The sequence below is a fragment of the Lipotes vexillifer genome, unplaced genomic scaffold, assembly GCF_000442215.2.
Source record: "Lipotes vexillifer unplaced genomic scaffold, Lipotes_vexillifer_v1.1 scaffold433, whole genome shotgun sequence".
In the NCBI taxonomy this organism is placed as follows: domain Eukaryota; kingdom Metazoa; phylum Chordata; class Mammalia; order Artiodactyla; family Lipotidae; genus Lipotes; species Lipotes vexillifer.
The window spans coordinates 539,697-557,681 of NW_006774285.1; the positions used below are offsets into that span (position 1 = coordinate 539,697).

The following is a 17,985-nucleotide window of genomic DNA, read 5'->3' on the forward strand; positions in this document are numbered from 1 at the left end:
ATCAAACAAAACTGAGCAGAATGCTTGGCCTTTCATAATAAACATTAGTTATTGTTTCTAATAATAAAAACATAGACCTATTACAAATACATATTTTAAATTAAAAGTAGCCTAGTTAGAGACTTCCCTGGTGGTCCAGTGGTTAAGAATTTGCCTGCCAATGCAGGGGACACGAGTTCGATCCCTCGTCCGGGAAGATCCCACATGCTGTGGGGCAACTAAGCCCATGCGTCACAACTACTGAGCCTGCGCTCTAGAGCCTGCGAACTCCAACTACTGAGCCACCACTCCACAACAAGAGAAGCCATTGCAATAAGAAGCCCAGGCACCACAACGAAGAGTAGTCCCTGCTCACTGCAACTAGAGAAAGCCTGTGCAGCAACGAAAACCCAGCGTAGCCAAAAAAAGTAGCCTACTTAAAAAGTGGGAAAGAACATACACCAGTGTTCATAGCAGCATACTCACAATAGCCAAGAGGTAGGAGCAACTCAAGTGTCTACCCACAGATGAATGGATAAACAAAATGTAGTATATACATACAATGGAGTATTATTCAACCTTAAAAAGGAAGGAAATTCTGATACATGCTATAACATGAATGAACCTTGAAGACATTAAGCTAAATGAAATAAATCAGTCATAAAAATTCAAATACTATATGATTCCACTTATATAAGGGAAGGGGAAATGGTGAGTTGTTGTTCAATGGATACAGAGTTTCAGATTTGCAAGATAAAAAAGTTGTGGCTATCAGTTGCACAACACTGTGAATATAATTAACACTACTGGACCTTACACTTAAAGATGGTTAAGACATAAAAAAAAGTTGGTTTTTTTTTTTTGGCCATGCTGCGTGGCTTGTGGGATCTTAGTTCCCTGACCACAGACTGCATCCAGGGCCACAGCAGTGAAAGCACCAAGTCCTAACCATTGAATTGCCAGGGAATTCCCAAAGATGGTAAATTTTATGTTATGTGTATCTTGCCACTATTAAAAATTAAAAGTGGGCAAATGATATAAAGAGACAGTTACAATGATAAAATACACTTGGCTAATAAAATTATTATATGAAAAGATTTTTAACCTCTCTTAGTCATAAAAGATAATAACCATTTAAAGTCAATTATACCTCAATTTAAAAAAAATCACCATTTAAAGACTGCTAAAGGCCAGTGCTAGGGTGGAGGCAGGAAAACCAGCCCTCATACACCGTTAGTAGGAGTGTAAGTCGTGCAAACATTTGGCAATGAGATTCAAAATGGGGAATTCCTTGGTGGTCCAGTGGTTAGGACTTAATGCTTTCACTGCCATGGCCCAGGGTTCAATCCCTGATCAGGGACCTAAGATCCTGCAAGCCGTGCAGCCTAGCCAAAAAAAAGATTCAAAATGAAAATGTGCATACCTTATGACCTAGGAATTCTACTACCAGAAATGTATTGAGAGAGAGACAGAGAGAGAGCACACGCTTGAGAGTAACCACAAGGGCACAGATGGGCATCCTCAAAAAAGCGAGCTCCAGAGCACACAGTACCTCATCACAGCAAAAAACTGGAAATAATTCAACTGTCTTTATAGGCTACTGATTAGAAAGATGGGCCTTAGGACTGAATAATATCCAGCCATTAAACTTAATTTTAAAATAGTTTTTAATCATATGGAGAAAGTTTTTGACAAAATATTAAGTGAAAAACAAGATATATACATTTCTTCACAATTTGATCACAACTATCATAACTCAAATAAATGCATTATATGAAGTTGTAAGAAGATTAAAATAAACCAAAATGTTAACATTATTATCTCTGAGTGAAACTGAGTCCCCTTAAAACTGAGTTCCTCTGCTGAGTTTATGATTAACCTCTCAATCCAGAACTTTATTCCCTTTCTGGTCCTGCACCTGTTTCCCCTCAAGACTGTGGGGTAGCGAAGAAAAGTGGGGGATTGTAACTGAGCAGGACCCTATAGGGCCTTCCCAGGACAGAACCCCTGTCCCCATGTCCTCTGCCTGCCTTTTGTTTGTAGAAAAACTTTAGCCTCCTAGGCCTTCCAAGAGTTCCAAAGAGCGAATTTAATCAGAGAAGTGAGAAAATGCAGAAACAAAAGAAAACAGTCAAGCAAAACAAAATAATAATTGTTGATAGCCAATAAACAAAGTCAAGGAAGTTTAGCTCCTCCTCAAGGGCTATAGATAATATTCTGAGCCATATCTTTGGGCTGTTTTGCAGATACTGAAACCCCCAAAGGTGAAAGAAGTTAACTGCATGCTGACCACAAGTACATTGACCCCAGACAGGCTGGAACCAGAATGCTGATGATGTTGACTCCCAATGACCTCAGCACCAACCAATCAGAAGAATGTCCATGAGCTGATCAAGCACCCCACAACCGTCTCTCTCATCCTGTCTTTAAGCCATTGGGGAGTTTGGGTCTTTTGATCATTAGCTGCCCATAGTCCTTGCTTGGCTTTACAATAAATGCTATACTTTCCTTCACCACAACCCAGTGCCAGTAGATTGGCTTTACTGTGCATGGTGAGTCGACCCAAGTTTGGTTCAGTAACATGAACTGAAGAAAAGATCTATGAACATGGAAGCACCCTAAATGTCCATTGACAGATGAATGGATAAAGAAGATCTGGTATATATCTACACACACACACACACACACACACACACACACACACACACAATGACATATTATTCAGCCATAAAAAAGAATGAAATAATGCCATTTCCATGGATGGACCTAGGGATTATCATACTGAGTGAAGTAAGTCAGATAAAGACAAATATCATATGATATCATGATATATATATATATATATGGAATCTTATATGTGGAATCTAAAAAAAATGATACAAATGAACTTATTTACAAAACAGAAATAGACTCACAGACATAGAAAACAAATTTATGGTTACCAAAGGGAAAAGGGCAGGGGGTTAAATTAGGAATTTGGGATTAACAGATAAACACTACTATAAATAAAATAGATAAACAACAAGGACCTATTGTAGAGCACAGGGAAGTATATTCAATATCTTGTAATAGTGTATAATGGAAAGAATCTGAAAAAATATATATATGTATAACTGAATCACTTTGCTATATACCTAAAACATTGTAAATCAATTATACTTCAATTAAAAAAATTTTAAATAACAAAATAAAATAAAAAAGAAAAGGTCTATAAATTAGTTTTATATTCTTTATATTTTTGGTATTTTATTTGTTTTCTACTTCCTACACGTACATATTTTCCACCTATTTAAGAGTACAAAACAAAAAAAAATAAGGAGAGAGGTCAATCACCTAATCTTCCATTCTTTTAACAAATATATACTGAGCACCTCCTATAAGCCATACACTGAGCTAGGGGCTCTAGGAAAACGAGTAAAATCCACATGGTCCCTGCTCTACTGAATCTTTCATTCTAGTTGGGTAGACATATGCTAAATAAATGATCACACAAAGACATCTGGTGTTATGAGAGCCTTAAAGGGGAGATCTGACCTAGTTTCAAGGGGGCTTGTTGGAGGTAGAGGTTCAGAGTCAGAGAAGAGGTCAATGAATGCTGAGATTTGAAGGATAAATAGTAGTTAATTGGGTGAAGCAGAGAGGCACGTTGTGGCACACACATGGAATTAAGACCAGAGTGGCTGGAGTGTAAAGAGTAAAGGTGAGATGGGACTTCCCTGGTGGTCCAGTGGGTGAGATTCCACGCTCCCAATGCAGGGGGCCCAGGTTCGATTCCTGGTCGGGGAACTAGATCCTGCATGTATGCCACAACTAAGAAGACTGCATGCTGCAACTAAGACCCAGGGCAGCCAAAATAAATAAATAGATAGATAGATAGATGATAGATAGGTAGATAGATTTTTAAAAAAAAAGAGTAAAGGAGAGAGAGGGAAAGTATGCAACTAAAGAGGTAAACAGGAGCCAGAACATGCAAGACTTTTTGTAAGTCTTATTAAGAAATTTGGTCTTTATCCCAAGAGCAAAATAGGGAGTTACAGGAAATGAAATATACTCTAGAAAGGACCCTGTCTGCAGCATAGAAGAACAGACTAGAGGGAAGGGGAAGACAAGATGCAGAGAGACCTGCTAAAAGGCTCTTGCAGTACCTATAAGAGAAATGGTGGGGACTTGCCTGGAGGTCTAGTGGTTAAGACTTCACCTTCTAATGCAGGGGGTGCGGGTTTGATCCCTGATCCCTGGTCGGGGAACTAAGATCCCACATGCCTCGTAGCCAAAAAGCCAAAACATAAAATAGAAGCCATACTGTAACAAATTCAATAAAGAATTTGAAAATGGTCCACATTAAAAAAATCTTCAAAAAAAAAAAAAAGAGAGAAATGGTGACAGCTTGGCCTAGAAAAAGAGACATGGACATGATCAAGATATTTTAGAGAGAAAATTGATAGGGTTTGCGGTTATAGTGAACATGGAGACTAAAAGGGAAGGAGGTGTGGAAGATTCCTAGGTTTCTGGTTTGTGCAGATGGAAGGATGGATATTCAGTTCACGGAGGCAAGGAATGCACGAAGAGGACAAAAAGATTTTGGGATGGGCTGAAGATAATGAGTTAGGTTTAAGATAGGCTGAGTTGGAGATTTAGCACTGTGCTGTATGCAATTAGATATTTGCATTTGGAGGTTAGAGAACAGGTTAGAGCTAGAAAAATAAATTTACAAATTATTGGCGTATAGTCACTGAACTGTGAATGTGAATAAGAGAGCAGAGAGACAGAGAGAGAATGAAAGAACCAGAAAGGAGAGGAGACAACAGAACTGGATAGTCAGTGAAAGGTCAGCTATGGGGCCTTACAGTAACATTTCATGCCCTGGTTATGGAGGATAAAATTCTAAGGGAGTCAGAAAAGCCAGATGCCTAGGAATGAAATCGGAGATGTGGCATCACAGAAGTCAAGTGAGAACAATGTTTAAGAGTTTGGGGACAACAAATATTTTGAGCTCCCATTTTGTACAAGGCCTTGTGAAATTGATATTGCTATTCCAAATACACATGTTTGAGGCCTTAAACTTTATCACAACCATCTCTAAAGCTAAACCTTGATTCACAGTTTTTTCTTCCAAACAGCACTCATTTATCTTTCCCATTCTCAAATTCACTTGAACACGCAAGGTCACCAGTTTTAAAAGTTCTATGTTCTTATGCTAAAAGAAAGTAAACTTCTCAGCTATAACAGAAATATTCACATTTTTCCTCTCCCATAGCTCTAGAAAATAGCCCACTCAGCATGAAAATGTGCCCTTATTTGAATACTTAATTATAGACATTGACAGCATATCGGTAGCTCATGCCTACCCTTAGAATTGTATCTAGATTACAACACAAGTCAGAAAGGCAACACAACTCAATAATAATCCTGATTGATTAAGGCTCCATGAGGGCATAGATTCTTTTGTTAGTCCTGTCACCCTGCACAAAACTAGTGGTTAAATATTTAATGTTGCTTAAGTGATCCAATCTTCAATGTGCTAGTTTTAAATTGGGACCTGGGTAAACTGTTCACAGGATTACTATAAGGATCAAGTCAAATAAAATAAAATACGTAAAAGCACTTTTCTTTGGCACTTTACAGCCGTAGGCATTGTTTTTCTTTTAAAGGCTCATAGTATTGGCACTCTGCTGAGCTAGGTGTTCAATAAGGCTTTATTCGACTGAATATACATATTATAATATTTTTAAGTGGAGAAAAAACTTAAGATTTATTATGTACCTTTTCTGTGCTAAACACTTCATATTTGTTCATTTAATCTTTCTTACAACCCCTAATGGAAGAAATATTATTATCTTCCATTTGCAGGCGAGGAAACTGAGAAACTTGCTGAAAGTTTCACAGTTGGTTATTTCCCAAGATGGGATACGAACCCAAAATTGTATGACTCCAAAGCTCATGCTTGTTTCCCCATAACAGTACTTCTCAAAATCAAGTAACCCCAAATTGCAAAGGAAAATAATAACATACTCGCAGGAAAATCTGGGAGACTACTGAAATATCCAGTTTAAACTGGATCTTTCTTCAAACTATTACGTTTATCTTAAAATTTATACTTGCATTTTACTCTACAATATATTAATGCTTGTTTAATAGAAAATGTTTTAAATGGCTCACCACTTAACTCAATCAATTCTTCCCTCTCTAAAGAAATATTTGAGAAAACCTGACAGTATAGGAAGGTGCACCTTCCGTAAAAATCCCACAGCGTTATTTCCTGGCGCCTGACCTCATAAAACTGGATCCCAGTTTGAAAGCCTGACTATAGAGCAAACTGCATTAAAGATATCTTAAGAATGATGATGAAAACAATAATTATTATAGCAACTCAAGGGTCAGGATAAGATATTAATGATGCGTAACAGTATAACTACAGATAGAGTCGACTAGTTTAACTCCCCACTGCTAATGAAACAAAGTTCTAACACGACCCATTCCACTGCGTTTCACTGAACGACGTGAAGAGCTATCCCTGAGTATGTTAACACCATCTCTTCTTCACCCGGGACCCTGGTTACTTGATAAGTGTAAGCATGAATTCTCCCAGTGGACAACATTTATGTAATGTTCCCTGTATGTCCAGATGTGTAACACACTAGAAGATAAGCAACGTACAGAGTGGCGAATAAACCACATTTTGACTAGTCCTACCAGACTTTTCCTGCCCTATCAAATGGGGGACACACACTTCTAGAATTTTCCCCCCACCCCCACTCCAAGAGCTACCTCACAATTTGGAGGTGGCTCAGGGAAGAAAAAAGGGTACTATGTTTTAACTTTGGTTTCAAAAAAACTGCTCTGAGATTCCATGTCCTTATGTTCCTTGCGGCATGGCTGTGAGCATTGGAAATGTGTAGGATTTGCTAAAGCGGTCAGCACATTTCCTTCCTTAGAGCTTATGTACTTAAAGGGCTCTGATTTGCAATATTTAGGGAGTTCCTTTAAGCTAGGAAGAAAAGTCAAGGCTAAGAATCGTCGCCTAAAGGAACGGAATGAGTTTCTCCCTTAAATTATACTCTCCTGGGCAAGGAAAGACTTCGCAAGCCACCTTCCAAACCGCCTCTCAATCCCCCCGCCCCCAAATTCTCTATTTTAGAAGTGGTCCCTCACCAACTCAGTACCAGAATAGGAGCTCTTGCGTAGCCCAACTCCTCCCGCTCAAGGACCGGAGGAGCCCATGCCCAGCCCACTATGGGGACTATACTTGCTTACTTATCCAGCTACTTCTAGGCAGGCCGTGAAGAACTAACGGTCTCAAACCATCACGCTCCAGACTCCACTCGCGCGCGTCAAGACGTGGGGGGCTGCGGGGATTTGGCGCCGACCGCGCCCAGCGGCTCTGGGGGGCTGGCCCACAATCCCTCGCGAGAGCGAGGGCGGGAAAGGTGAGGGGGCCTAGCAAGGGGGACACCCGGCAAGAAGACCCAAGACCCTGGAACCCTATTACGGGGATGGAGAGTATTCTTTATACGACTGTTATGTACCCCAAACCGGTAACATGCCAGTGTCTGTGCGTATCTTAGCTCCCATTCGGGGAGATCATTCCTACTAACAACCCTGAGGCCTCCACCCAACAGGTCAGGGTGGAGGTGAGGAAATATGGTAAGACCCACTGGGCCTGGCTTTGCATCCTGCGGTCTCCATCCATCTTTTTATTGTCAGGATGTACGTTTGATATGCAAACTTTAAATGGGATTTGGAAGAATCACGATGGAAACGGGGCAACATATGTAAAAGTGACCAGACTTCCGCACAGCCGCAAAGCCCAAGGCCGCGTGCAGCCACGCCGCGGACCCCACCCTTCCGCCTTACGTCTGACGTCACGTGGCGCGGCGGGTGCGCGTGCGCGGGCTTGGCCGCTTCTGCGTCTGCGCAACTGCGAGCGTAGGTGTTCGGCTTTGAAATGCAGCGGGATTTAGTGAGTTTGCCGCTATCCCCAGCGGTGCGGGTGAAGCTGGTGTCTGCAGGTTTCCAGACTGCTGAGGAACTCCTAGAGGTGAAACCCTCCGAGCTCAGCAAAGGTAACGGACTCCCATTACAAGCTGAGGCACCCTGGCCGCTGTCGGGGCCGCCTCCATCCCCGTTCTCGGCCAGATTTTGCCGCCGCCCACCGCCGCGTTTACACTGTGAAATAGCTCCTTGACTCCACTTAAGTGTGGTTTGAATGGTTAGAACTGTGGTCTTGGAAACATTCACCAGTTGCTTTCTCTGCCAGTGGCTGCTGAAGCCTCTGAGGATTATCTCATTTATACTCAAAAGAACCCTTTTAACGTGGACTATTATGTTCAGTATATAGATGAAGGAACTGATGCTTGGGAGGCTAAGTAACTTTTCATTATGAGCGGGCTAGGAAGTTGTGGAGGCAGGATTGAAATCCAGACAGGCTAATTTTCGCTGTTACAAAATCCAAGGGGCAGGGATTAAATTTAAGAAATGCACTGTTCGTGATAGGATGAGGTAAATTAAGAGTGACAAAGGGAGTAGAATCCCCAGAACCTGGAGAAAGCAGTAGAAAGAAGACACCGCTTCTCTTAATGTAATTCACTGAAAAAAACCCCCAAACTCACATTCCAGAACACTGTAGATTATATGTTGGTGGGAACCACTTTCTTCTGAGGTACACAAAAATGAAGCTGTCTGCAGTCCCTCTCACTGTGCACATTACACAACAGTATGCCCAGAACTGTGTTATTAAGATAGAACAGAATTTTAAGTCATTGCCCTTAACGATGGAAAATAAGGTTTCAACTCTCCACTCAAGAACAAATGTTGTAAACCCAATGTTAACTATTTGTCTTAAGTCTTATGCCAAAGACTGTATCCCCCAAAGTTTGATGGGCTCATTTTCTTTCAACAGGTTGGTTTTACAAAAAAAAATGAGAGAATCGAATGATAATAGTAGCTAACAATTATTAAGCATTTTGGATGGGCTTAGTGTTCTACCAAGGTTTTTATGTGTGTTGTTTCATTCCCATTTTGTAGAAGAAAAGTCTGAGGCCTAAAGAAGTAACTTGCCCGTGCATAGTAACTACATAGTAAGTGGTGCAGTCAGGAATGACAAACCTAAGTAATCAGACGAGTTAAGGCTCTTAAATTGGATGGAATTTTCATTTCCTTAGCACCATTAATGTCTTTTGTTAGCACCAAATTTATAGTTCATATCCTTACCCAATCAAGCACTGATATATCAAACTCATAAGTGATATCCTTTCCATTATTTTTTCCATAAGCAGCTTGTTTTGTAATTTCCATTTTACTTCTTAGGCCATGTTGTCAGGAATGAAATTGTATAGTTGAGGAAGCATAAGTGTATTGTTTAAGCTATTGGTGCATCAACTAATTTTTCTTATTAAATAGTTTGCAGTGATCCATGAATTTTTCATTCCAATATTTTCATGAATAATACATGCACATGCACTTCTTAAATCTGCATCTTGTTTTAGGCAGTTAAAGAGGCCATTTTTCATTCTTTTCTGAAAAATAATTTGTATACCTTATGAGAGCAAGTTTATTATGGCTTCATAAGACCAAAAGAGATGGTAAAAGACCAAAGAGATAGTAAAAGGACCAAAAGGAAAAAAAAAAGGACATTTTCATTTCTACCTTCTGAGATAGATACTCTTGTAGGTACTCAGAAATGCTTTAGAGGTTTAGGTTTCTCAATTCTGTTTCTGAGGTAATAGATAAATCTTTTAAGTATGTGAAGACTAAGAAAACATAGATAAATGCCTTTATTAACTTGAAAAATTAAATAATCGAATGTTACATTTTTATGTTTCTGTACTCTTGGCATCATTCTTGTTATTTAAAAATTAATTAATGAAGACAACTCAATAACATATGACTTTTAAATTTCTAAAATCAGATGTTTTTGTTTCTGTCTCTTACTTTCAGAAGTTGGGATATCTAAAGAGGAAGCCTTAGAAACTCTGCAAATTATACGAAGAGAATGTCTCACAAATAAAACAAGTTATTCTGGTACAGCTGAGTCAGGCAAGAAGTGCACAGCACTGGAACTTCTTGAGCAGGAGCATACCCAGAGTTTCATAATTACCTTCTGTTCAGCACTAGATAATATTCTTGGGGGTGGCGTACCCTTAACCAAAACAACAGAAATTTGTGGTGCACCAGGTGTTGGAAAAACACAATTATGGTAAAATCAAATGTTCCCCTCTTACATTTATGTAAGTAACAGAGTGTTGTGTTGTGGGTATACAGTTAGGAGACCAGAAAAGGCATGTATGTGCTCTTAATTTTGTGTGTCTGTATGTGTGCATCAAACAAATCAACATTTGCCTTACTTCAGCGCCCCATCTTGATAAATTGATATAATTATTTTGATATTAAAAAGTGTTTCTTTTGCAACAGTATAGTGTGATCAGTGGGGTCAACAAGCAGTCTTCTACTTTATTATAGAATTAATTCCTGAGACTATATTTGAAAGCCAAATGTTTGAAAGTAGATTTTTGTATAATAAAGGGTTCCATTCCCAGAAGCCTAAAAACCACTAAAGAGTCCTTAATTGTGGTTTTATAGGCACACCCTCCCCCTAATCCATTCATCAATTGATTCACATATGTTTGGAGCCGCGGAGAGTCAGCCATCTCTGTTACTTTGCAGAGTATATTTATACCTATAAAATATTTAGTGGTATCTAATGGGTTGTGATCTGGAGTTTGAAAAACACTGCCTTAGATGATCATGATACTGATTTGGTCATTTCAGTTCTTTCTCTTGACAGTATGCAGTTGGCAGTAGATGTGCAGATACCAGAATGTTTTGGAGGAGTGGAAGGTGAAGCAGTTTTTATTGATACAGAGGGGAGTTTTATGGTTGATAGAGTGGTAGACCTTGCTAATGCCTGCATTCAGCACCTGCAGCTTATAGCAGGAACACATACGGGAGAAGGTAAGTTAGCAAGCGCTCTTTTTTCTGTATAATAAAAGTAATTTTCATTTGTATCCATCTCAAGCAAGAGACCATTTGGAACATGAAGCTTAATGACCGTGTACTCGTATTAAACTCTCATACTTCTCTTACAAATTGAGAAATGCCACACCTTGGGCTGGCCTTTTTGTCCCCTTTTATGGCCCTCACTTTTTACTGCAGGAGCTCTGGGACAAACCTGTATTTCAATGTATGACTTCAAATCATCATGCTCTGGCCTGCCAGGTGTTAGCTAATGTTACTGGACACCTTACTGTAAGTATTAAATGTCGCGTCGATGCATTCAGTGTATATTGACTTTCATACTGGTTTTTCCAAAAACCAAGGGTGGCCTTGAAAAATCATGTCTGGAAATGTTTGGAAAATTAGGCTGATTGACCTTATGTGGCTCTGAGTAGTATGTAATTGACTTCACAACTATATTAATTGTACTGTCAAAAGTGTTGGGAAGTTTTTCTGCACTTATTATGTGGAAATAAAGTGTTAGATTAAAAAAGTTTTAAGGTAATTTGTTTTCAAGTTCTTGTCCTTCAGTTACTCATAAAATTAAATGGTTTCTGGTTTGGCTGTTTTCTTTTGCTTTATTGTATTTTATTTTTTGGATGTGCAGTCCTTATTCTTTTCTCTAGAAATGTTGAAAAACATAATGCTTTTCCTAAGATGTTTGTATTCCCTTTAAATGAATATAATCAGCTGAATGTTTTTATTTTCATTGTAGTACTAGGTGTCCTTTTTAACCAATGACCAGTATATCTATTGAAAGTCCTGTAAGCTATCCATGTCACAGGTGTAATTTGTAATAGTGTCTTAAGATCTTATAAATATTGTGGATGTAGCACTGGAATATAGTTTTTAATGAGTGGTGTGTGATTAAGCTGTTGTTTTTTGGTTAAAAATGAACTGGTTAAATGTATATTTGTAATAGGCAATATTTTCTGAAATTTAATTTCTTGGTTTTTCTTTCAGCATTAAAACTTAAGTACGTTTTTAAATGCAATGATTTTTAACTTGTTTCTCTCTGAAATATGTCCAGAACCAATCTGGTTATTTTTAAAAAAAACAAATCTAAGGAGAGAATTTTATTTTATATCATTGTTTCTACTTAAATATCAAATTATACTGTGGTGTTTAAGGGAAAAATATGCTTCTTTTCAACATTTTTCCTTTTAACTTTTAATTTGGAGTCTTACGAAAAAAACAAGAAAAAAATTCCATTGTGTTACTTCTATTCAATGGAAGCCAATAACTAGAAATATGAAAAGATGGACATTAAAACTCTAGTTGTGTATGTGTCTAAACAATTTCTAGTCTAGTATGTAAGGAAACAGTGGAAAAGGTGAAAATAAGACGTCAGGAATTATGAAATGATAGTTTGTGAAATGACAGGTAAAACTATTTTAAAATTGTTTTGTTGTTTATTTCAGAGCACCCAAAAGCTTTGCAGGATTTCACTCTTGAAAATATTCTTTCCCATATTTATTATTTTCGTTGTCGTGACTACACAGAGCTACTGGCACAAGTTTATCTGCTTCCAGACTTCCTTTCAGAACACTCAAAGGTATGGCTCAATGTTTATCAGGTTGAGGAGGCTCTCTTTTATTCCTAATTAGTTGATTGTTTTTATCATGAAAGGTGTTGGGTTTTGTCAGATGCTTTTTCTGAATCAACTGAGACGATTATGTGGCTTTTTTCACCCATCATTCTATTAATCTGGTGTGTTTCATTGATTGATTTTCATATTAAACCACCTTTGCATTCCTAGGATAAATCCCACTTGATCATGATGTATAATCCTTTTAATATACTACAAGATTCAGTTTCCTAGTATTTTATTGAGGATTTTTGCATCTGTAATTGGTCTGTGGTTTTCTTTGCTGGTGATGTCTTTGTCTGGCTTTGGTATCAGTGTAATATTGGCTTCATAAAATGAGTTAGGAAGTTCCCTTCTCTACTTTTCAGAATACTTTGAGAAGAATTGGTGTAAATTCTTTAAACATTTTATAGAATTCACTGGTGAAGCCATCTGGTCCTGATTTTTTCTTTGTTGAAAGGCTTTTGATTACTGATCCAATCTCTTGTTATAAACCTATTCAGATTTTCTGTGTCTTCAGTCAGTTTTGGTAGTTTGTGTCTTTCAATGAGTTTGTCCATTTCATCTAGGTTATCTAATTTTTTGGCATACAAATGTTCATTATATTCTCTTTGTTTTTTATTTTTATAAGATTAGTAGTAATGTCCCTACTTTCATTCCTGACTGGAGTGATTTGCACCTTTTCTCTTTTTCTTAGTCACTTTAGTTAAAGGCTTGTCAATTTTGTTGATCTTTTCAAAGAATCAACTTTTTTTCTTTTTTAAAAAAATCTCTCTTTTTAAAAACTAATTAGTTAATTTTATTTTTGGCTGCGTTGGGTCCTTCATAGCTGCACGCGGGCTTTCTCTAGTTGTGGCGAGCAGGGGCTACTCTTCGTTGCAGTGCGTGGGCTTCTCATTGCGCTGGCTCCTCTTTCTGCAGAGCACAGGCTCTGGGCGCGTGGGCTTCAGTAGTTGTGGCATGCAGGCTCAGTAGTTGTGGCGCACAGGCTTAGTTGCTCCACGGTATGTGGGATCTTCCCAGACTAGGGCTTGAACCTGTGTCCCCTGAACTGGCAGTCAGATTCTTAACCACTGCACCATCAGGGAAGTCCCTCAAAGAATCAACTTTTGATTTCAGTGATTTTTCCAGTTGTTTGTCTCTTGTCTATTTTGATTATTTCCACTTTAATTTTCATTGCTTTCTTCTACTTTATTTGGGATTACTTTGCTCTTCTTTTTCTGGTTCTTTAAAGTAGAATTTTAGGGTATTGGTTTGAGATATTTATTTCTTTTTAAAAAAACATTTATTTATTTATTTGCTGCACCATGTGGCTTGTGGAATCTTAGTTCCCCAACCAGGGATTGAATCCAGGCCCTTGGCAATGAGAATGTGCAGTCCTAACTGCTGGACTGCCAAGAAATTCCCTTTTTTTTTAAAATATAGTTGTTTAGAGCTGTACATTTTCCTCTGAGCACTGCTTTTACTGTATCCCATAAATTTTGGTATATTATTTTTTAATATTCATTTATCTTTAAGTACATTCTAATTTCCATTTTGAGTTCTTTGACTCTTTGTTTATTTAAGAGTGTGCTGGGCTTCCCTGGTGGCGCAGTGGTTGAGAGTCTGCCTGCTGATGCAGGGGACACGGGTTCGTGCCCCGGTCCGGGAAGATCCCGCATGCCGCGGAGCAGCTGGGCCCATGAGCCATGGCCTCTGAGCCTGCGCGTCCAGAGCCTGTGGTCCGCAATAGGAGAGGCCCCAACAGTGAGAGGCCCGCGTACCGCAGAAAAAAAAAAAAAGAGTGTGTTGTTTGATTTCCACATATTTGTGAATTTTTCCTTTTGTTGGTTTCTAATTTTATTCCATTCTGGTCAGAGAAGATAACAATGATACCGTCTTTATAAATTTGAGACTTATTTTGTGACCTAACATCTGGTCTATGCAGGAGGACGTTCCATGTGCACTTGAGAAGAATGTGTAGTCTGCTGTTGAGTGGAGTGTTGTATGCATATATCTGTTAATTCTAGTTGGTTTATAGTGTTGTTAAGTCTTTTCTTTCTTTGTTTATCTTTTGTCCAGTTATATCCATCATTGAATATGAGCTGTTTGAAATTGCCAGTTATTACTGTAGAACTGTCTTGTTTCTTTCTTTGATTTAAAAAAAAATTTATTTTTAAAAATTATTAATTAATTAATTTTTGGCTGCATTGGGTCTCCTTTGCTGCACGCGGGCCTTCTCTAGTTGCAGCAAGTGGGGGCTACTCTTCATTGAGGTGCGTGGGCTTCTCATTGTGGTGGCTTCTCTTGTTGAGGAGCACAGGCTCTAGGTACATGGGCTTCAGTAGTTTTGGCTCGCGGGCTCTAGAGCTCAGGCTCAGTAGATGTGGCGCACAGGCTTAGTTGCTCCAAGGCATGTGGGATCTTCCCCGACCAGAGCTCGAACCCATGTCCCCTGCATTGGCAGGTGGATTCTTAACCACTATGCCACCAGGGAAGTCCTCTTTCTTTAATTTTATCAGTTTTTGCTTTATATATTTTAGGGCTCTGTTGTTAGGTCTCTATATATTTATAATTGTTATATCTTCTTTTTGGTTTTTTTGGCTTTCGGGATCTTAGTTCCCTGACCAGGAATTGAACCCAGACCACGGCAGTGAAAACACCAAGTCCTAACCACTGCACCACCAGGGAATTCCCTATAATTGTTATATCTTCTTAATGGACTCACCCTTTTATTATTATACAATGTCCTTCTCTGTCTCTTGTAACATTATTTGTCTTAAAGTCTCTTTTGTCTGGCCACTCCAGCTCTCTTTGGTTACTGTTTGCAGGGAATATCTTTTTCCATCCTTTCACACCTAACTTATATGTATCTTTGGACTTACAGTGAGTTTCTTGTAGAAAGCCTACAGTTGGGACATTTTTTAAATCCATTCTGCCAATCTCTGCCTTTTAATTGGAGAGTTTAATTCATTTACGTTTAACATGCTTGCTCATAGGGAGGTACTTCTGCCATTTTGCTATTTTTTTTTCTATATGCCTTATACCTTATTTCTCAATTTCTCCATTACTGCCTTCTTTTTTTTATTAGACAGTTATTTTCTAGTATACCATTTTGATTCCCTTGTTTCTTTTACTATATATTTTTTAGTTATTAGTTGCCCTGGGGATTACAATTAACATCTTAATTCATAGCAGTATAGTTTGAACTAGTACCTATTTAGTTTCAACAATATACAAAAACCTTGCTGCTATATGGCTACTTTTAACACTCTTTATGTTGTTATTGTCACACATTATGTCTTTATACCTTGTGTGCTGATTACCACAGATTTTTAGTTACTGTTTTATACAGTTATCATTTAAAGCATATCAGAAAATACGGCGTTACAAACTAAAGATACATTAATGCTGACTTTCTAGGTTTATTTATATAGTTACATTTACTGCTGTTTATTTCTGTGTGTGGATTTGAGTTACTGTACTGTCCACTGTCTTTTCATTTCAGCCTGAAGGGCTCTTTTTAGCATTTCTTGTACAATAGGTCTACTAGTGATGAACTTTGTTTTTATTTATCTGGGAGTCTCTTAATTGCTGCTTCATTTTTGAGGAATACTTTTGCTAGATATACAATTCTTGGTTGTCAGTTTTTTCCTTTCAGCAATTTGAATTTGTCATCCCACTGCCTTCTGGCCTTTGAGAACCACTGAAAAAATATATCTATGATCTGAGTCTTCCTATCTCTCCATTGGTATGCTGGTAGATGTTTAATGACTGACTTTCCAGGAAAAGAATATATGCACATATATACATACATAAGTTTATTATAAAGTTGCTTATATAAAGGATGTATAGCACACAATTTGCAAGTAATCAAATGTACAGTATTCTTTATTGTAAATTCTGTATAACCAGTTGAGTCTTACAGAAAGCTTTTGTTGATTTGATTTTTTATTGAGGTTAAATTCACATAATAAAATTCAGCATTTTAAAGTGAGCAATCCAGTGCAGTTCGTACATTCACAACGTTGTACAACCACTACCTGTATCTAGTTCCAAAATGTTTTTGTCACCTTAAGAGGAAACTTTTACCCATCAAGGAGTTGCTCCCTATTCCTCCCTCCCTACAAAGCCCCTGGCAACCACCAATCTGTTTTTGTCTCTATGGATTTACCTACTCTGGATATTGCATATGAATGGAATCATGTGATATGTGACTTTTTTTGTCTGTTTTTTTCCACTTAGCATAACATGTTCAATGTTCACCCACTTCATAGCATGTGTCAGAACTTCATTCCTTTCTATGGCTCAATAATATTCTGTTGATGGGCATTCAGACTGATTCCATCTCTTGATTTTTGTGAATTGTGCTTCTATGAAATGTGTATACACATATTTGTTTTCGTACCAATTTTTAATGCTTTTGGGTATATACCTAGGAGCAAAATTGCTGGATCATATGGTAATTCTATGTTTAACTTTTTGAGGCCTTGCAAAACTGTTTTTCACAGTTGCTGAACCATTTTACATTCCCACCACCAATGTATGAGGTTTTCATCTATTTGAATTTTGCTAAACTTATTTATCCATATCTGACCTATGCCATTATTTGGCAAAATTAAGCTACCAATAAGCACTTGATGGCTGTCCAGTTCAGCAAAGAAGTTGTTCCCCTCACTGAGGAACAGGTACTGTTTTAACATAAACGCTGGTTGATATTTTTGCTTACATTAACAAGCATGATGAAAGTGAAACAACAGAGGTGTATTTTTTTGCTGAATTGATTAGCTTCCTGTGATTTTGTTGTTATTGAGGAATTTGATGAATTTTTACCATTTCTGTTTTTCCTTTTTTTCTTCCCCAACCTCCTAATTTATCCCTCTCCTCCCACCTTTCCCCTTTGGTAACCTAAGTTTGTTTTCTAAGTCTGTGAGTCTGTTTCTGTTTTGTACATAAGTTTGTATCATTTTTTAGATTTCACATATATAAGTGATACCATATGATATTTGTCTGTCTGGCTTATTTACTATGGTAATCTTTAGGTCTATTCATGTTGCTGCAAATGGCATTATTTGATTCTTTTTTATGGCTGAGTAATATTCAATTGTATATATGTACCACATCTTCTTTATCCATTCATCTGTTGATGGATATTTAGGTCACTTCCATGTCCTGGTTATTGTAAATACTGCTCCAATGAACATTTGGTGCATGTAAATATCTTTTCGAATTTTGGTTTTCTCCAGATTTATGCCCAGGAGTGCAATTGCTGGATCATATGGTAGCTCTATTTTTAGTTTTTTGAGGAACCTCCATATTGTTCTCCATAGTGCCTGTAACAATTTACATTCCCACCAACAGTGTAGGAGCGTTCCCTTTTCTCCACACCCTCTCCAGCATTTATTGTTTGTAGATTTTTTGATGATGGCCATTCTGACTGGTGTGAG

At 38.0% G+C, this 17,985-nt stretch overlaps 1 protein-coding gene across 1 annotated transcript in view; it reads left to right on the forward strand.

Annotated features, from left to right (window-relative positions):
* The first annotated feature begins 7,922 nt into the window (after positions 1 to 7,922).
* The window catches only part of RAD51C (RAD51 paralog C), a 30,948-nt gene continuing 20,885 nt past the window's right edge, over positions 7,923 to 17,985 (forward strand). Inside the window, exons 1-4 of the mRNA XM_007449064.1 lie at positions 7,923 to 8,042; positions 9,916 to 10,174; positions 10,763 to 10,929; positions 12,393 to 12,526. Of these exons, the coding sequence (XP_007449126.1) occupies positions 7,925 to 8,042; positions 9,916 to 10,174; positions 10,763 to 10,929; positions 12,393 to 12,526 (678 nt within the window). The 5' untranslated portion in view covers positions 7,923 to 7,924. The remainder of the gene's footprint in view (positions 8,043 to 9,915; positions 10,175 to 10,762; positions 10,930 to 12,392; positions 12,527 to 17,985) is intronic.